This window comes from Orycteropus afer, unplaced genomic scaffold (assembly GCF_000298275.1).
Source record: "Orycteropus afer afer isolate SDZICR_OR568_19922 unplaced genomic scaffold, OryAfe1.0 scaffold00244, whole genome shotgun sequence".
Classification (NCBI taxonomy): domain Eukaryota; kingdom Metazoa; phylum Chordata; class Mammalia; order Tubulidentata; family Orycteropodidae; genus Orycteropus; species Orycteropus afer.
Genome location: NW_006921831.1, coordinates 2,728,207 through 2,748,282, shown reverse-complemented (window position 1 = coordinate 2,748,282; position 20,076 = coordinate 2,728,207). Strand labels below are relative to the sequence as shown.

Here is a 20,076-nt window from a genome sequence, read left to right as displayed (position 1 = left end):
CAACCTCGCCAGCATTTGTTATTTTCTGTCTTGTTGAACTTTGCTACTAGTGCTGGAGCAAGATGGTATCTCATTGTTGTTTTGATTTGCAGTGAGATGGTATCTCATGGTGGTTTTGATTTGCATCTCTCTGATGATCATGAAGATTTTTTCATATGTTTGTCGGCCACCTGAATATCTTCTTTGGTGAAGTGTCTGTTCATGTCCTCTGCCCATGTTTTAATTAGATTGTTTGTCGTTTTGATGTTGAGGTGTTGGAGTTTTTTATAAAGTTAGAGATAAAGCCTTTGTCCAGTATGTCCAAACGCAGCCCTCAGCAGGGCCCCAAGAGAAAATGCGACGGGCAGCCTTCTGCCTCAGTGCTTCCGGCCATCCAGCTGGGTGCCCTCCCCAGTGTCCAGGGGTGGGGCCCAGCCTGGGGCAGAAGGTCAAGCATGTGCTTGTCCCCTTGCACATCACCTGGGAAGGCAGCCCCTCGTCAGTGAATGAAGTTGAGGACCAGAGGCCTCAGGTCAGTGGAAGTCGTCCTCCCCTTCCCCTCTCTGTAAATCTCGAGAATCCCTGAACCGCCGTGTGTCTTTCTGAAGTTGTTCACATATTACCCTTCAGATGGGGGAGCCACACACAGCTTCCTCTGGGTCCCTTAAACATTCTAGGAGGCCTGTCATTGACATCCCTGGTTGTGCAGAATGGAAGTGAGTGCCCTGACAGTCAACAGATGAGACCAGCCCGTGTGCGTACCCCAGACATGTGCACACACTCATTCACACATACAAGTGTACACACTTGTACACGATCACACATGCAACCACACACACACGTGCATGCTTACTCACACACATGCAAGCACACATGTGCCCAACTTGCTAATACACATGCCAGTGTGCATGTGCACACACGTGTAAGTATGCACACACATGCCCATGCTTGCTCACACAACACAAGCACATGTGGTGCACAACTTGCATGCACATGTAAGCATATGCACTCATGCACATGTTTGTGCACACGCATCAGCATTGCACACTCACGCAGACGCACACACACACACGCACGCATACAAAATGGTATGGCATTTGATAAACACGGGTCTTCCTCTCCCCCAAGCACTGGTGTGGGCCAGCGCTCTCTGGCCTCGGCTAAAGTAAACACATCGGGGCAGGGGCCCAGGCGCAGCCCCTGGAGCACAGCCACTGGGTAATTAGACAGCAGCCCTGCGTCGCATTTGCTTGGTGAACTTCTGGTTCTGGGTAGAGACTTAAAGGAGACGGTTTTAGAATCTGCACTCAGGACAGATCAAAATAGCATCCCCTCAGCCAGCCCCTTTCTCTTCCAGCTCGACCAGCCTGAGGGCGCCATCACTGGGGAGTAACTTTTGGGGTTAGAAGCCCTCAGCGCTGGGGCTCCTTGGCTGGAAATACAGGCCATATAACTGGCATACAGACGGAAGTAGCCCTGCCTGGTGCAGGTGGGAATAGGGTCAAAACATGTGCAAAGCTGCCACAGGGCAGCTCCTGGGGTCTACAGCTGGGTGTGGTGTTTCTGAGTGCCAGCTCCCCGCCCCAGATGGCTGATGGGGCTCACTGCACTCCTGGCCACCTTCACTGCTGCATGGCTGATTGGGGGCTCGGGCCCTGCTCTCTGAGAGGCCCCACCTGCCTGGCTGGCTGTTCAGAGCTGGGGTGTCCTCCTCTACCGCACCCCCATGTTTCTGCATTTGGGCCTTTGCTTCTGCTCGTCATCTGCTCAGACTTGTCCATGGCGTGGGGTAACCCACATGCCCCTACAAGGATGAAGGGCCCTGTCTTTTTTAAAAAAATACATTTTATTGCAATATAATGTATGTACAGTGAAGTACACCAAACTAAAGTGACATGGGTCAATGCATTTTTTTTTGCAATGTTCCTTCCCCTCCCCCCTACCCCAGGTAACAGAGTTTCCTTCCTTATATAAACCTTTCCTTAACTTTTACAATAATGGACTAATATAGTATTTGTCCTTCTGTGATTGACTTATTCCACTCAGTGTAATGTGCACCATGTTCATCCACATTATGCGGTGTTTTGCAGATTCTCCGTTATTCTTTAGGGTTGTGTAGTATTCCATTGTGTGTATGTACCATAGTTTGGTTATCCATTCTTCTGTTGATGGGCACCTAGGTTGTTTCCATCTCTTTGTTACTGTATATAGTACTGTTATGAACATGGGTGTATGTCTGTTTTTGTCATGGCTCTCACTTCTTTAGGATATGCACCTAGTAATGGGGTGGCTGGGTCAAATGGTATTTCTAATTTCAACTTTTTAAGGAATTGCCAAAATGATTTCCACAGTGGTTGTATCATTTGACAGTCCTCCCAGCTGTGTATGAGAGTCCCAATCTCTCCACACCCTTGCCAGCATATGTTATTTTCTGTCTTGTTGAACTTTGCTACTAGTGCTGGAGCAAGGTGGTATCTCGTTGTTGTCTTGACATGCATCTCTCTGATGGCTGATGATGGTGAACATTCCCTCATGTGTTTGTTGGCCGCCTGAATATGAATGGCCCTATCTTGCTAAGGACCCCCAGGGACCCTTTCTGAGGAAGGAGGGCCATCATGTTTGGTCAGGTGGAGGGTCAGTGGAGACGAGGGGGACTGTCCGCAAGATGGATTGACACAGTAGCTCCAGCAAGGTGACCGCCAGACTGGGTGACAGTCCTATTGTACAAAAAGTCACCGTGTATTGGTGCCAACTAGGCCATAGCCACCACCACTAGTGAATCCAAACTCACCTGGAACGCACCATGTCCTAAACAAAGTTAGAAATGACTGGTCCAAAGATGACCAAACACAACCCTGAAAACATGTGGGCTGTGGACTCACGCCCGCGAGGCTGGGCAGGACCTGCTGTCAGGCAGGAATGTTCCAGAGGCCCCTCCCCCTCCAGGAGGCTTCAGCCGCCGAGCCCCTCCCCCACTGCCCGTGGCCACCTCTGCAGCTGTCCTACCACCTCCTCTGTTGGTGCTGCCATCATGTTTGCTGGTGCTGTCTCCCCACATGCGGGGAGATTTATTCCTTTTAAAAAATCAAAAATGATTATATCTGAATGTATGCAAAATGTACGTTTAGTAGATACGTATTTTAAAAATAAAAAACCACACCCACTGCCATTGAGTCGGATCCGACTCATAGCAACCCCTCCTTGGGTTTCCAAGGCAGTATCTCTGTGGAAGTAGATTGCCCAACCTTCCTTCTGAGGGGTGGCTGGTGGGTTTGAACCACCAGCCTTCTGGTTAGCAGTCAAGTGCCTTAGGCACTATACCACCAGAGCTCCTCTTGTTGTTGTTTTGTTGTTATGTGCTGTCGAGTCAAACCTGATTCATAACGACCCCTCCTTGGGTTTCCGAGGCAGTATCACTATGGAAGTAGGATTGCCCAACCTTCCTTCAGAGGAGTGGCTGGTGGGTTTGAACCGCCAGCTGTCTGGTTAGCAGGCAAGTGTCTTAACCACTATGCTACCAGAGCTCCCAGAGTTCCTCTAGATATGTATATTTATAACCAAAACCCACACCCACTGCCGTGGAGTCGATTCTGACCCACAGCGCCCCTAGAGGACAGAGTGGAACTGCCCCCCAGGGCTTCCAGCTCTGTTTTCTGTAGATGTGCCTCTGGGTGGAGGGGCCGTGTGGCTCCCCGTTCCTGTCCCAGGACTGGAGGCCCCTCAGTCAACTGCCGAGCACGCATGACTAGTTGTCAACACACAAGAGTGGCAGCCCCTGCGTGTGGAATAAAGTGACTGAGGGCCATGGTCCTCCCCAACGGGCCACAGGCAGCTGCTTTTATTCAGAGGCCAGAAGCAGACAACTACGAAAGGGCTTGGCCCCAGAAATGGGCCTGAGCATGTTTGGGGCTGCAGGGGTGGTCAGCGCCCCCGTCCCCCGTCCGTGGCTTCCCTCAGGCCGGCTGCCTGGCCGCCTCCTGCTGTCTGCTGCGTAGGGCCTGGGCAGTGGTGGCAGGTATCAGCGCTCTTCAGAGACCTCACACCCCAGCTGGGCAGGGTTGCTCGGGGGCATGGAGACCCCTACATTGCTTCCCAGCTGGGGGCCGTCCCTGGCCCCTGACAGCTTTGGGAACACCAAGCAGGATGCCCTCCTAGCCTGCACGCTGGGCCATCCCAGCCCCCACTGACAGACCTTCCAGCTTCCAGGGTGCTAGTGAATACTGGAGCTCGGCCTGCTAGCTGGGGCGCCCAGGGCCTGCTCCAGCCAAGGACGCTGGGGACTCTGGCCTCAGGGCAGGTGGGGGAGACTCTGCGGCCTTGGGGTGGACCAGGGACTCTCCGGGGCCTTAGGGGCCTCTCTGCGGCCTTGGGGTGGGCATGGGGTAAATGTGGGCCCAGGAGGAGCAGGGAGCCCAAGCGCGTGTAGCCCTCTGCGGCTGCCTGGGGGTGAAGCCGTGGCATCTGAGCATCTTCACCCTGCTGTGACAGACACCACAGTGGACGTCTACTGGCCCCGGTCGGGAGGCCACAAGTCCGAGTTAGGCGCCACTCTAAGGGAGGCTCGCCCGCTCGGTGGGCTCTGGGGACGGTCCTGCCTCCTTTGGCTTCAGGAGCCTGTGTCCCTCGATTCCTTGGTGACACCCACTGGTGTCTGTCTCATCTGTTAGTGTGTCTCTGTCTCCACTGCTGTTTATGACTAAGCAGTGGTTGGGTTTAGGTCACACCTGCCCTGACAAGGCCACGTTCACGTGACAGAAAAAAACGTTTCTAAGCGGGACTCTATCCACAGGCCCAGGGGCCGGGGCTCCCACACGTACACAGGGGACACAGTTCTGTCTGTAACACTGGGCAGGAGCTACGGGCAGTCAGGGTGCCGCCTCTGTGTTTCAGCCAGCTGAGGGCCCTGGGTGGTCTGCAGTGGCCACTGGCCCAGTGCCACCTGTGAGGGGGTCAGGTGTTGGGGGGACAGTGCTACAGCCTCTCCCCAGGGCTCGGACGCAGATGACAGCTGCTGGGATGGGAGCGCCGTCCCCATGGCGACCGGAAGCCTCTAGACCTCTCCTGCTCCACTCGAGTCTGGACAGCTGGCCAGTGTGGCCGGTTCTCGGGGGACCCAAGATGGCCTCCCAGAGTCAGCCGAGAGGCGCAGCTGCCTTTCGGGGTGGGCGCGTGGGGCAGTTGGCTGTTCGCCTGCGGGAGGCGGCACCCCCCCTTCAGGCTGATTGGAGGGCCTGGGGTCCCGCTCCATGTGGGGGCTGCTGTGACTTGGGGTGCTCGTGGGAATTGGGGTGGCAGGGGTCATCCCTGAGTGAGGAGGATGCTTCCTGGATGTGCCTCCCAAACGCCCTCATCTTCAGTGGAAATGATTCCGGAGGATGGGCCTCCGGCCAGCAGCTCTGAACCCCACAGCTGCCTGGGTGGTGGTGGGACAGGCTGACCACGTGAGGGGGTGAGTTCAGGCCTGGAGCTGGGGGGCTTCCCGAGCCCCGGAATGTTGTACCCCCAGGCGGTGCTGGGACCTGGGGCAGCCAAGGCCGACACGCTACCCCCCGCTGCTGCCCTGGGATTGTCGGAAATGGGGTGAGCATCGTGTTTGGTCTCTGCTCAGCTTCCAGAGACTTTGGGGAGCCCAGGGTTGGGCTCTGATGGGACCAGCTGCCTGGGGCGGGGGGCGCTGAACAGAAGGGCCCATCCGCGGGCAGCAGGCCAGGGCAGCTGCAGTGCCCGCAGTGATCCCTGCGCGAAGAGCGTGGGTGGGGAGGGGCTGCTCAGGGCGGCTCCCCTGCTGCCGGGGGCAGTGGACCCCTGCGCACGCGGCTCCCTCTCATCTCCCAGCGTATCCCTGCGTCCTCACCAGGCTGTCCCAACCTCATGGATAGGGCCCAGGAGCCCCCGCGTCTCACCTGTGAGGCCCACCCATCCGCCTCACCTGTCCAGCCGCAGCACAGCCCCCAGCAGCCCGGGCCAGGCGGGGGCTGCTGCTCGCAGGAGGCAGGCGTGAACGAGGGGCTCCAGCTGTGCCCACACATGTCCCCACGGCGGGCGTAGGGGAGCAGCTGGCTGCAGGCAGGCCCGGACAAAGGGCGCTTTGACAGCCCGGGCGCCTGGATCGCGCTCGGGCAGCTGACCCGCCCAGGCGCAGTGCTCCGTGGCTTCTCGCGCCCAAGTGAGGCCGGGCGCCCACTCCCCCAGCTGGACCTCGTGCTGGGAACCGCAGCCCCTGGGGCCCGTCACCCGGCACCGCAGGACGGGAGGGGCAGGCCCACCCTGTCCCCTGAGCACCCAGGCCCCCCGTCAGTGACCTGGGCTGGCCCAGCATACCCTCCCCCTCCTTCAGGCCTCCAGGCCCCCTTCTCAGCCTGGCTAATCCCCTTGGAAGTGCCAGCATCCCTGCCCGGGGTGGGGGCCAAATGGTCCCAGGGCCCCTGGCAGAGGGTCTCTCAGGCTGGTGCCCACCGGGCCCAGAGCAGCCAGCTGTGTGGCCCCACCCCAACCCTGATTCCCACTTGAAGTGGCCCAGCCCTTTGTGCCTGCCCCCGCCCCTCACGGTCTTCCATGAAATTAACTTTTCCTCTGGAGGACAATGGGGGCCCCACGGCGGCCATGATGGTGCCGCTGATAAGGATCGGGGAGGCTTCCTTACCACAGGGCAGAGCCCTTTCATCCTTGGCTCAGCACGGGCGCCAGCCCAGCTGAGCACGATGACCCCCGGCTGCTTCTAAATCATGTGGGGCCCACGGCTTCCGGGGTTCAAAGCACATGGAGCCTTGGGAATCTTCAAAGGGCGGAGATTCACTTGTTTATGATAAAAACAAAACAAGAGATAAAGCCCATTTGACCTTCATCCTTCCCAGGCGGCAGTGGGGCCCCGCAGGGAATCAGGGGCCCACGTCCAGCCCCCCTGCCCCCCATCGGCACCTGCTCTTCACCTTTCATCTCAATGCCTCAGATTCAGGCACACCTGCCGTTACCTGAAAACACGACCACAGACGGGCCGGCTTGTCCCCAAGAGAGAGTTTGAACCACCAACCTTCTGGTTACCAGGCAAATGCCTTAGGCACCGTGCTACCAGAGCTCCTTTCCAAACTCACTGCCGTTGAGTCGGACCCAACTCACAGCAACCCCTCCTTGGGTTTCCGAAGCAGTATCACTACAGAAGTAGATTGCCCAACCTTCCTTCTGAGCAGTAGGTGGTGGGTTTGAACCACCAACCTTCTGGTTAGCAGTCAGATGCCTTAGGTACTACGCCACCAGAGCACCTTTCCAAAGTGGGTGCCAAATGCATATGAATGTGAATTCAAGTGACCCCTGCAGCTGACTAGCTCTGCGAACACATAGGAATCACACAGCATGTCTGAGCCTCTGCAAGACGGAGGTCGACGACTGCTCCTTCCTGGGAACTGTTGAGCTTGCTTTCCCTCTCTGGGCCCCCGTCTCCCTGCCTTTGGGTGTGTTGGTGTCTCACGAATGACGAGGCTTCAGCATCAGTGTCGGATGTCAGAAGAACCTTCCGGAAGGTGCAGCCCAGCTGCACCCGACACCTGTGTTGAGGCAGCAGCACAGTGAGACAGCATTCAAGGCAACTTGAAGACACCCTCGCGTCCACCACCTTCACAGAGGCACGGATAGTGCTTGAGCTCTAACTGAGGGGTTGGTGGTTCGAATGTACCCTGGAACACCTCAGGGGAAGGCCTGGCCGTCTGCTTCAGGACGTGGCAGCCGTGAAAACCCTCAGAGCAGCTGTTGTGATGCGCGGGCTCGCCGTGAGTCAGGGCCTGGACAGTGGCACCAGGTCGGCCAGTCCCGTACATTTGGGGGTAGTCCCCTCTGTCTTCCTGGTAAGAAGTTCAGGCCCACGCTGTGGGGCCTTTGCTGTTGGTCTGTCAATCATATGTGCTGTCAGTGATGCTGAACTACCCACGGGCCCTGCAGGTCAAGACCCAGGACGCGAGGGCAGCTGCAGAGCAACTTCCCGGGGCCGTGGGCTGAAGCCTTGGTTTTCTGCTCAGAGTCTAGTGCCGCCATCACAGAAATGCCACAAGTGGGGGCTTTAACAAACAGATCTGTCGTCTCAGGTTCAGGAGGCGGGGAGTCTGAATCCAGAGTGCGTCTCCAGGGAAAGGCTTTCTCCCGTCGGCTCTGGAGGAAGGCCCATGGGGCTTGGCGTCTCTCTCCCCATCTCTGCCCTGCTCGCTTGTTTAGTCTCTCTCGTATCTCAAAAGAGACTCAAGACACGCCCACCACATGCATCCCACCTCGTTAATGTAGCAGAGACAGCCCGTTCCGAAGTGGGATCGAACCACAGACAGGGAGAGGCTACAGTTTACAGACGGCTTTTGGGGGACATAAGTCAGTCCATAACAAAGCCTGTGAAGACCCGAAGACTGTAGCTACAGAGCCCAGCAAGGGCCCGCCAGGTGCCGGGGTGGTCAAACACCCCAAACAGAACCTGACCATCTGGAGCCATGGCGGGCGGGTGAGTCTCCAACGTCGTTCCTCAGATTGTCTTTAGATCTTAAACCAAAAATATCCCTGAGGTCTTTACGAAGCCAACAGTAATTTGTCTAAACTAGAACAGAGGGTCTGCCCTGAGCACTGTACGCCCTTAAGAAGCACCTACATGGGATCAAAGCCTTGGTGGCACAGTGGTTAAAGCCACCTCACAGGGGCTGCCCGATCCCTACCTCTATCCTCCGCTCCTGGAGCAAAGCTGGCCGTGTGCGTTTATAAGATTCCGGGGAGGCCCCAGTTTACCCAGAAAGATGGCTGGAGTCAGTGTGGGGCTGGAGGGTGCTAGAAGGGGGGTGGAGCCTGGCATCCTCGAGGGCCTTCCTGACAGAGGCAGGTGTGTGCTGGCCGGGAAGAAGCATGGCTCGGTGGTCAGAGGGGCCTCGAGGGGGCTTGCGCTGTCAGGCCAGAGACCACATGTGGGCCAGGGACCTTGTGCTCCCTCCACGCTGAGCCTCCCAAGTCAGGACTCCCCTGGGGGACAGGGCAGTGTGCCAGGCGCCTCCACCCCTAGACCTGGGCCCAGGCCTGCTGCGCTCAGCGTGAAGGGGTTATGGGGTCCCCCGGCCTATGCAGCTCATGGGTCCTCTGTGTGGCTCACAGCCACCCCTGCCTGAGCACCTTGCAGGTCCCGTTTGCACGGTGCCCCTCTGCTCCTGGCGGGTCCTCATCTGAGTAGTTCACGACACCCCCACCTGTATGCCCCCATCTGTGTCCCTGGTGCCTCCTCCGTCTGTGATGTGTGTGGCACATACCGCCCCCGTCTCTGCTCCTTGCGGGTCCGCGTCTGAGTGGCTCACCCAGCCCCTGTCCCTGCAGGAGATTGTCCTGGTGGTGTTCTTCGGCACGGAGTACGTGGTGCGCCTCTGGTCGGCTGGCTGCCGCAGCAAGTATGTGGGCGTCTGGGGGCGGCTACGCTTCGCCCGGAAACCCATTTCCATCATCGGTGAGTCGTGCCTCTGAGGAGCAGAGACTCTGGCCAGGTGGCCCCCACAACACTGTCCCCAGGCAGTTCCTGCTTAAGGCCCCAGGCTGCTCCCCGGGGACGGCCAGGACTGTGAGGCAAGCACCTGCACAGGTGCCACCCTGCACAGAGGTGGCCTCTGCCCGGCTCTGAACATGTCCTAGCTCTCGTGGCTCCCTCCTGAGGGGTTCCTGTGGAACTGGGACCGGCACAGCCCTGGGGGCGGGTGGCCAGTCGGCTCAGTGCTGAGAGCCTCTGGGAGCCTGTGTGCCAGGGCCCAGGGTGGGGCATGGTTTCCTCTGTGCCTCCCAGGGCTTGGTGCAGAGCCTAACTGGCTTTCTTTCCCTGCAAGGCATCTGCGGGGCCCCTGGTGCCGGGGTGGACAGGATGGGGCCGCGCGCTCCCTGCCCCCACTCAGCGGCCCTTCTGCCCCTGCAGATCTCATCGTGGTTGTGGCCTCCATGGTGGTCCTCTGTGTGGGCTCCAAGGGACAGGTGTTCGCCACCTCGGCCATCAGGTACACTGGTGCCCAGCGCTCCTTCTCCCCTCTCCTGGGCCGGGATGCTGCAGCCCTGTAGGTAGCTCCCACGGCTGGGCAGAGAGCACCCAGGCTGGGGGCGGGTGGGAGTGAGGAGGGAGCTGGTTCCCTGGGTGGCCCCTCTGCTGACCTGTCAGTGGCCAGCCCTCTGTGAGCTCCCTGGTGGTGCCATCACCCCTAGCCTGTCCCATCCTTCATCCTGGCCGTCAGTTCCCCATGCCCCTGTGTCCCCTCCATAGGGGCATCCGTCACCAAGCCCCCATGTCCCCTCTGTAGGGGCATCCGCTTCCTGCAGATCCTGAGAATGCTCCACGTGGACCGTCAGGGTGGCACCTGGAGGCTGCTGGGATCCGTGGTCTTCATCCATCGCCAGGTGAGTACATGGGGTGTGGCCGGCAGGCGCTGGGGTGCGGGCAGGACAAACCCGGGCCCAGTCCCCGGGCCCAGGGCAGGATTCACTTCCTGTACCCGGCTAAGCAGCTCAGACCCAGGTGGTGGGAGGGAGCCCAGGGCCCCTGTGTCCAGGCTGTGAGCCACCCACACGTCTTCATGCCCAAACATGAACATCGGGCAAATAGGATGAGAGAAACACCAGGCAGGGGCAGTCCCCGGGGCACAGAATTTCCAACCACGCAAGCAGAGCAGCCGGGGAGGGCAGCCTTCCCGGCGTAGCTGTGCGGGACAAGGGGCCGTCCCCCTCACTCACAGGGATCCGCGCAGGTCCCTCGTAGACCTCGTGGGGAGACAGCTGGGTGGTCAGTGGGTGCACACAATCCATCAGCACCACATGGGCAAGCCCTGGCACCCGGGTGGTGGCACGGTGGTGATGCCAGCACGCCCGGCTGCCTGCTGCCCCCTCCCAGGAGCTGATCACCACCCTGTACATCGGCTTCCTGGGCCTCATCTTCTCCTCCTACTTCGTGTACCTGGCCGAGAAGGACGCCGTGAACGAGTCGGGCCACGTGGAATTCGGCAGCTACGCGGATGCGCTGTGGTGGGGCGTGGTGAGTGGGGTCCCCGGGCAGGTGGGCCTAACCGGGCTCGGGCCCTGGGCTCACACCCCACGGGGCTCGGTGGTCCCAGACTTTCCGCCTTCACCATGCCCAGATTCACACGGGGAGCTGCAGGCAGGGCCGGCCTGGTGGACCTATGGCTGGGAAGGGCCCCGGCTGAGGGTGGGCCTGTCTTGAGGTTCTGAGAACTTTCATCTTTTCGCTTTGAAGACAGTTGTGGTGTTTGGCTCCCCTCCCCCCCGCCCCCCGTAACGCTGTCTGTACACCGTTGTTGTTCTAGGTGTTTCAGGCCAGTGACTGACCACTCTGCGTCCTGTCTGACATGTACCTCAGCGAGGCAGGCCCGTGGGGAGGGGGTGGCTGACCCTGGGGTCTCCGGCTGGTAGTACGCTGCACTATGGCTCTGCCTAAAGCCGTATTCTCTGGCAAATACCCTTGCCCTGAGACCAGCTGTCCCCATGTCCAGGCCAGCCCTGCAACCCCCTTTTCCAAAGGCTTCCCGGTTCCCAGCTCTGAACTCTGCAGAGGAAGCCATAGTTGGCACGTGAGGTGTTAACTTCTAGGAGTTGATGCCACTCAGGGAGGGGCGCCGGGGGCTATTAGGGTCCCTGGGGGGCAGTGGGCTCAGGAGGAGTCCACCTGGGTATGGTGGGGGTGGGGACTGGGGGTGTCTCAGCTCAGGCAGGTAGACCGACTGGGGGTGGGGGTGGGGGCAGACTGCTGAGCTGCCCGTGCCTTGGGTTCCACCCCTTGACCTGGGGTGACAGGAGCCCCCGCGAGGTCAACAATGCCCAGATGCTGTGTGTGTCTGGGGTGTCTGAGGGCTGGTGATTCTGGGGCCTCGCTCCTGGTCGTGGGTGCTCTCTCTTTGGACTAAGTTTTCAAGCATCGTGGGGGCCACGGGCTGCTTGCCGCACCCCTCTGCCTGTGCCCCAGAGCCTCTGCCCTGACCCCGGCCCACTCTGGGGAGTGGCTGGTCCTGCTTGTTGGTGACAGGGCACTGGACTCGCCAACTTCTGACCTTCCTCCCAGCCGAGTCTCCACGGAAGGCGGGCCTGAGCGCTTCGCCTCCCCAGGGCTCTGGGCCGGGACCCCATGGCAGTTCCCCATGGGGAGGAGTGTGCTCGGGGGTCTGGGGCGGCCTGGTGTGGACATACCAGTGTCAGAGCAGACTGGCCTTGGGGAGGCTTGTGGCCGTGTGAGCCGCTGAGGCCATGGGACGGGCGGACTGCAGCAGTGGGTCGAGGGAGGAGCCCCTCGTGGCCCAGCGGCCGGAGGCCCTCTGGCAGGGTAGGGGCTGAGAGGCAGCCACGGGGGCACCACCGTTATCCGGCCTTGACCCTTCCAAAGGCCCTGTCCTGTGCCTCCCTGGGAGCCCTTCCCGAGAGGCAGGGCCTTGTTCTCTCCTGGGTCCTCCATCCTCGAGCGGTGGGGATTGGGGCTGCCCGAGCTCACACTGCTGTTTAGTGTGTGGGGCACACGGCAGGGGGCTGTTTGGGGGGGGGGCAGCTGACTCTGGGCCCTCAGGCCGCATGGTCCCTAACAGTGGCTGGGTCAGTTTGCCTTCTGGGGTTTACCAGCGTGTCCCATGGCTCAGGGAGAGCAGGACCCCCTGACCCCACCCAGGTTGGAGCTGTTTCGGTTTCAGCCTCCCTCACCCCTCCCCATGCCAGCCTGCTCCTGGGGCCCTGGGGATGCATTCCTGGCACAGGCCTGTGCAGAACACTGACCATAGCCAGGAGAGGTCCCGGGGGCTGTGGTGAGCTTGGCAGCAAGGGGCTGGCCGCCGCCGGGGCGGCAGGACACACGTGGGCGCTGCCCCAGGCCCCACTGATAATCGGCGCCCTGCCTAGGCCCTGGCCGGCCTGCCTTCCCGCCACAGGCGACCTCGAGGAGTAGAGGCCGTCCCTGCCCCGAGGCACTGTGCCCCTGCTCCCCACACCTGTGCAAACATCTGCCGGCCGCCGGGGACATGGCCCCTTTGTTCAGCCTTGGCACGGGGGCTCCACCATCAGCTGCAGCCCACGCCTGGCCCCACGCTCCTGCCACCATTGTTCCCTCTGGGCCTGCGCCCTGGCCGCCCTGCCTGTCGCCCGGCTGGTGGCATCACTAGGGTTGGTGTCACCCCCCCATGGACCTCCTCCTGAACCGGACCAGACAGGATGTTTTGTGTAGCGATGTCCCTCCTAAGTCATGATTCCTGTACTTCACTGTGTGGAAAGACAACAGTAGCGCCATAAACAATTAGCAAATTAAAGTACACTTTTCCGAGACAGTCGCGCGTGCAAACAGAGCCGTGTGAGTGGAAGTGTGGCCATGACTGGGGAGCGCCAGTCCAGGCCGCGTGGCATGAGAAGGTTCAAACAGTGAAGTAGCGGAGACGCTGACCTTGTCGTTGTGCTGAGACACTGGGTTTACGAAAAATGTTCTTGTTGCTGTAACTGGCTGTAGGGATTTTGATCAAAAATAACACATTTCTGCTGAAACGCTGCACAGAGATTTTATAAACAGTCATTTTGGTGTCACCCCCAACACTGTCACCATGTGGCCCACATCCTGTGCCCTCCAACCCCGCCTCTGCCCCTGATGACGGGGGCCTTTGGGAACAGCACACCCACACACCCACGCACCTGCCTCAGTTTCCACAGCTGTCAAGCGTGGGTCCAAAGGCTAAGTGTCCCCTCATTGAGTCAGCAGGGTGGGAGGCCGGACTGGGGTATAAAGTCTTGCTGGTCCCTGAGCGTGGTGGCTGGAGCCTGGCTGTGGGGACGCTCAGGCTGGGGTGTAGGGGTGTTTCAACTCTCTCCTCACCTTGGATCAGAAGTGTTTGTCTGCGGGAAGGTGTGGGCAGGAAATGCCGTCTGTGTGTGGGCCTGGGAGTCTCAGAGACGAGGCTGCAGTCTCTGCCCTCACCTCCCACCCGAGTGTAGTGTTTGGAGCAAAAGGGCTGGGAGCCTGTCCCTCTAATCAAACCGCCATGTGAGACAGAGCCAGCGCTAGTCCGATCCGACCCAAAGGAAGCTCCGGAAGGTTCCGGCCTCCCAGGCCGCACCACATCCTGACAGGCTGAGCACCGGGGCTTCTCCGACATTCACACTCGGTCCCCGTCAGTCTTGTCCAGTGGGTGGGGCCAATGTCAGGACCTCACAGGAAGCTAGGGAAATTGAGACCCGTGGGCCCCCTCCCCTAGTCTAGGCCGTTCCTCTGACCAAGCCCCCTGCGAAGGTGGGGAGTGTATACCGGTGAGAACCAAGGATCCGCATCCCTAGACAGCATGGGTCTTCCTCACCCATGGGCCACTGGGTATGGGATAAGAAGAACCTTGGGCTTGGGGGCCTGGCCAGAGCCCTATGGGGAGGGCATTTAAAGCTGGGTTTTGTAGGATGAGTAAGAGCCCATGAGGCAGGTTTACACCCCTGTATGTGGTCCCTGTGGCCAGGCCTGGACCCTGAGGGCTGCAGTTGCCTCGTAGCTGGATCTGGCCGGGCCCCCCTTTCACCTGACTCCCTTCTGGGGTGCTGCCTCCATACCTCAGCCCACTCCCCTTCCCACTGGCAGCAGAGCCTCTCCCCCCTCGTGAAGGTGCAAGAGGGGGAGGCCAGCTCTTAACGTGAGAGGTGAGGGGAGAACAGGGCTTTACACCCTCGGGACTTGGCACAGGGTTTGGAAGGATGAAGAGAAGGTTGCGGGGGCACGTTGCGGGTACAGAAGTAGCTTGTTCACACTTGGCCAGGGACTGTGCCCCCGAGGTCACAGCCCCTGGGCATTCAGCTCCCAGTCCTGTGTCCAGGCTGTAGGGCTTGTTGGGAATGGTCCCTGCCTGGCTGGTTCCTGCAGAATGGACGGAGTGGTGAGTGGGCCGCCTGCCCGCCAAGCCCGTCTGCACTCTGGGCCTCTCGGGGCTGTGAGGTCACTGCCTGGGATGTGCTCCCCCTTTGAAGTGGCACCGCCTCCCATCACACCCCCCACCCAGGCAGGCAGCTGTGGCCCAGGCCTCACACATGGGGCACAAGCCCGCCGGGGAGGACGGCCCACAGATAAGGGGTGCACGTGTCCCAGAGCCCCTTCATCTCTGGCCGGCTGTGCGGTCCCAGCGTTGACTCCCTGTGTGCGGGGCCTGCGTTCTGTGTGCTGTGAGGACGAGTGTGCTGAGAGCACGAGACTGGGACGTGGTGACCGTGTTGTGCCGTGTGTGCAATGTGTACACACGCATGGGCCGCCCTGGAGCCTTGTGTGTTTGGGTATGCATGCGTTTGCTGGTCTCCATTCAACACATCCGTGAGTGTGCACCCACTCACACGGGGCCCGGTAGTCACTGGCTCAGAGTGTGGCTGGGTGGGCACGGGGGACGCGGGGGGTTTCCAGGGCAGTGGCGAGGCCCTGCTCCGTGTGGTGCACGGAGGGCGTGAGGGGCTGTTGTGGACGGCATGGAGGCTGGGGCCCAGCAGCGGCCCCTCCTGCAGTGTTTCCCAGACACATGAGCCAAGAGCCGCACCCACACACGGCACCCGTGAACATGCTCTTCAGCCTCATCCACTGTCCTGAGACGGGTCACTCTGCTGCCTGAGCTGTGGCTTCACCAGGCCTTGCCAGCAATCTGTGGGCCTGTCTTGTCCGTCTGTCCCTTCTTCTACCAAGCAGCCAGTGGAGAGCAAGGGGTAACAGGGGTCTGGGGTTTCCTGGGAGGCCGCAGCAGGCTCAGGCTTGCTGCTTCGGCTGATCTTGGTTAGCAGGTGGGTTGGAGGCTTCCAAGGGCCAGCCACGGGCTGGTTCTGACTTGGTCCCGGATCGTCGGCCCCAGGGAGGTGAAGCCGTGTTTGGCTGAGTGGGTGCCAAAGTGGGCGCCAGATGCTGGAATGCCAGGGGATGTCTGGGTCTAGCTGAGACTGACCATGGCCTGTGTGGTATGGCTGCCGAGTGGATGGGCATGAGTGAGGGAGCCCCCTGACAAGGTGTGGCTCCTTGGACACCCGGCAGGTGGTCCTCAGGGTGGAGGTGGGGTGGGCTGCACCCCTGCAGAGTGTCTCCTTGGCTCTCCCGGAGTCCCAGGAAGTGAGACTCAGATGAGAGCTGGAGGCAGCCGGGGGTGGCCCCTCACTCCGCTGCCCCGGTGCGCGCCCCAGACAGTGGCGGCTCCCCTGCCGAGAAGGAGGGTCGGGCTGCATGCGCCTTGTTCTCTGGGAAAGAAGAAAAATGAAACAGCTGGTGCCCCGGTGGCGTCAGGAAGTGGCGTGTCATCCCATCCCTGCCTTTGTCGGCATCCTTGCTGGAAGCCCTGGCCTCCCAGGGTCTGTGCGGCAACGCCGGTGGCCCGGGTGCTGGGCCCACAGGGAGGGGCCACCTTGGTGCCATGCCGCTCCCCTTGAGGCAGCCAAGGGCGCCGGGCTCCGTCAGTACCGCCACGTCCTGTCCCCCCCGTGGCCTTGGTGGGCTCCCCAGAGCAGAGGGGGTCTGGGAGCCAGACAAGGCCCCTCCTGCTCACGGCCTGTGCTGAGGGGCTCACCACTGCTGCCCCTCCCACAGGTCACAGTCACCACCATTGGCTACGGGGACAAGGTGCCCCAGACGTGGATCGGCAAGACCATCGCCTCCTGCTTCTCGGTTTTCGCCATCTCCTTCTTTGCGCTCCCTGCGGTAGGTGAAGCGGCCGCGCTGCCGGGCTCCCCTGGCGGGAGCGGAGACTACACAGGCCCCTCCCCAGGAACATGCCCCCCTGCACAGATGCAGCTGCCCTGGAAGGCTGCCTGGCATCGCACCCGGCCCCCACCCTCCCGCCCCACCCCGGAGTCCTTCTCAGCAAGTAGGGGGCATCCTGGGGCTCCTTCGAGGCCCCACCCGACACAGTGCACGATGCCAGTGGCAAGGCCTGCCGTCCAGCCGCCAGCCCCAGGGCCTGTGTTCCCAGGGTGGGGGTGGGGAAGCTCTGCACAGGGCCCTTCCAGAAAGCCCGGTTCAGGAGGATCAGAATCTCCTGGTTGACTGTGTGTGTCATCTGTGTGTGTGGGGTACACGGGCAGTGCATATGTATGCATGTGCATATGTACGTGTGTCGTGTCATATAACACGCATGTATGTCATGTGCATACGTATAGCGTGTGTGTCATATATCTGTGTATATGTGTGTACACGTGTATACATATAGTGTGTGTGTTGTGTTATGTGTACAGGTTGTGTGTGCATACAAGTAGCATTGTATGTGTATGTCATGTGTATGTGTATAGCAGGTGTTTGTGTAACAGCATGTGGGTATGCATGTGTGTTTGCATACACATAGAAGTGTCTGTACACGTGTGTCATGTGTATATGCATAGTATGTGTGTGCATGTGTGCTGTCTATGCACGAATATCTACATATGCATGTGTGTTGCATGTGGATAGCATGTGATGTGTACGTACAACTTGATTCCCTCCACGGATGGGGAGCCCCCCGCCTGCTGAGCCAACGCTCCCCGTCCCATCCACTGTCCTTGGTTGAGGACAGTTCCTGACCCCAGCTACTGCCCAGTGGGTTTCCTGCCCAGGAACTTGCAGATGGTCCAAGCCTCCCAGCCATCCCCAAACGGTCTCTTGGAGTGGGTCAGAGAGGCCCAGGCCCCTTGCCGGGCACGTGCCAGGGGTGGGGTATACGCTCCATTCTGGCCTGGCTTATGGGGCCTGCTCACACGGATGGCCTGGGGCCCACCCTGTTCTCTCGGCCCCCACATCCCAAGGGCAGGTAGGTGCACGGCCTGAGTGGACCGGCCTCCTCTTGTCCCCAGGGCATCCTGGGCTCCGGGTTCGCCCTGAAGGTCCAGCAGAAACAGCGGCAGAAGCACTTCAACCGGCAGATCCCGGCGGCTGCCTCGCTCATCCAGGTGCGTCTCCCTGCAGCCCTCCGTGTGATGAGCCTTCGTGCCCGCTCGGTCGGAAGCTGCTGTCACTGGCTCCCGGGTCCCAGCCTGCTCTAAGGGGGTGGCTGGGCAGCTCAGTTCTGGGCCCCTGGCCTCTGGAATGTAGAGGAGCCGTGTGCGTGGCAGACGCATCAGCTGCTCTGAATCGGGGGTGGGGGTGGGCAGGGGAGTGAGCAGGGATGTCTTGCACCCCAGTGAACCATGCTGAGGGTCATGGCCAGTGATGAGGGGCACCTGTGACTTCTGTGGGCCCTGGCCGTCCCCTGGCTCCCCGACTTCGTGCAGTTTCACACAACAGTGAGCATGGGGGGAGGTGAGGGGCCCCGGAGCCACAGGCAGCAGAGCGGGCACATGAGCAGGGAGTGACCATGGTGGGTGGCGGTGCTGCGCTCTGCAGTCCTTACCAGCCCCGCTGTGCAGGGTCCGACACCCTGCTGCCCGGGCAGTGGCTGGCATGAGGCACCCGTGCTGTCCTGCCAGGAGGGGGTCGCTGATCCAGCCCAGCTCCTGCCGCTCCCCCAGCACCCGGAGCACAGTGCTGACGCCCCACCTCTGCTCAATCCCAGACGGCATGGAGATGCTACGCGGCCGAGAACCCCGAGTCTTCCACCTGGAAGATCTACGTACGCAAGGCCACCCGCAGCCATGCCCTGCTGTCCCCCAGCCCCAAGCCCAAGAAGTCCGTCATGGTAACTACCCCCTGTGGGTGGGGGGCGTGGGGGTTCTCTAGAGAAGGTGCTCGGGGACAGTGGGGTGGGGCTGGAGATCAGCCACGCATCTGGAGGGGTCTGGGTGACGGCAGCATCCCACACAGGTGTGGAGGTGGGGGCAGTGGGAACCCAGCTTACAGGGTCCTCTGAGGTCGAAGAGCTGAGGCCCAAGGGTGTCCATCGGGCAGGTGCCCCTGCTGTTTGACTGGAGGGCGAATCAAGTGTGGGGGCCCTGTGAGGGCTCCCCGCCCACCCCCACCTCGGTGGGACCCAGGTATCCTGGGGTCCGGCTGTCTCCAGAGCCTCCATACTGCCATTCCCTCTGTGGGGACATTCTCCTAGACCCCTTCCCATGCTCTGCTCCCCACCTGCCCTCTTTGCCATTTCGCTGTCCACCGCCCCCTGCGGCCGGGACCCCGGGACCCTGGGACCCTGCACAACACCTGGTACGCCGTGCCAGGCCAATATGCTCAGGGACCCCATCTGCTGTCTTCTCTGAGGTCAAGAAAAAGAAGTTGAAGGCTGACCGGGACAATGGGGTGAGCCCCGGGGAGAAGACGCTCACAGTCCCGAACATCACCTACGACCTAGCAGCTGAGGAGAACAGGGCTGACCACGTGTCCCTCGATGGCTGCGACAGCTCTGGTGAGCAGCTGGCTGCACGTGGGGATGGGAGAGACCTTGCCTGGGGCCTCACCGCTGGCAATGTGAGGGTCTTGGGAGCCAGGGACCCCCGGTGACAGGGTCCTTCCCCTCTCTGGAAGCCAGCTGCACAGGGTCCAGGCTTCCTTCCCCCTTGGCCAGCCCGCACTGGCTGAAACTGTGGCGCTGACGCTGCAACTGCAGTGGGCCTCATCTTCTGGGTAGGAAACAGCCAGACCTTGTCTGTGCCTGTGTCTGGCCATGGTCCGAGCATGGCTCCGTCCACGGCCCTGCTGCCGGGCCTACTTTCCCCCCGAGGGACGAAAGCAGGATGGGTGTTTGTTGTCCCTCAGAGAGCAGTGGCTGAGGCCTCAACTGATTGAAGCGACCTCGTGTGCATCAGGGGAGAGCCGAGGTCCACGGGGTTTTCAATGGCCGAGCGCCATTGCCGTTGGCCACCAGGGCCTGCCTTCTGGGTCTTCTCTGGGTGGACCGAGCTGCCAACCTTCTGAGCAGCAGAGTGGGTTCACGGTCTGCACTGTCAGGCACTCCCTACAGACAGTGCCAGAGCCCCTGGAGTGGAGAAGCTCTGACATCATGTGCAGGACCCCTGGCCTGGCCCACCCCGCGTTCAAAGAGAGCTTGTGTGAAAACTTGGCATCCCAGCCCCCGAGGGAAGGCTGGTCGATGGTGAAGTCGAGAGGAAGGTCTCTCCTGGGATGGGACAGCCCTCATCTCTGGAGGGAGGCTGCAGGCTCAGGCCGAGGATTCAGGGGCTGAGGGAGCACTTCTTTTGGGAGCACTAGCCAGAGCAGGGGTGCTTTGTCCCAGT

The 20,076-nt window shown here is 60.7% G+C and overlaps 1 protein-coding gene across 1 annotated transcript in view; it reads left to right on the top strand.

Annotated features, from left to right (window-relative positions):
- The window catches only part of KCNQ1 (potassium voltage-gated channel subfamily Q member 1), a 297,380-nt gene that overhangs the window by 74,089 nt on the left and 203,215 nt on the right, over positions 1-20,076 (top strand). Inside the window, exons 4-11 of the mRNA XM_007949332.1 lie at positions 9,307-9,433; positions 9,890-9,968; positions 10,266-10,362; positions 10,853-10,993; positions 16,526-16,636; positions 17,761-17,856; positions 18,459-18,581; positions 19,103-19,247. Of these exons, the coding sequence (XP_007947523.1) occupies positions 9,307-9,433; positions 9,890-9,968; positions 10,266-10,362; positions 10,853-10,993; positions 16,526-16,636; positions 17,761-17,856; positions 18,459-18,581; positions 19,103-19,247 (919 nt within the window). The remainder of the gene's footprint in view (positions 1-9,306; positions 9,434-9,889; positions 9,969-10,265; positions 10,363-10,852; positions 10,994-16,525; positions 16,637-17,760; positions 17,857-18,458; positions 18,582-19,102; positions 19,248-20,076) is intronic.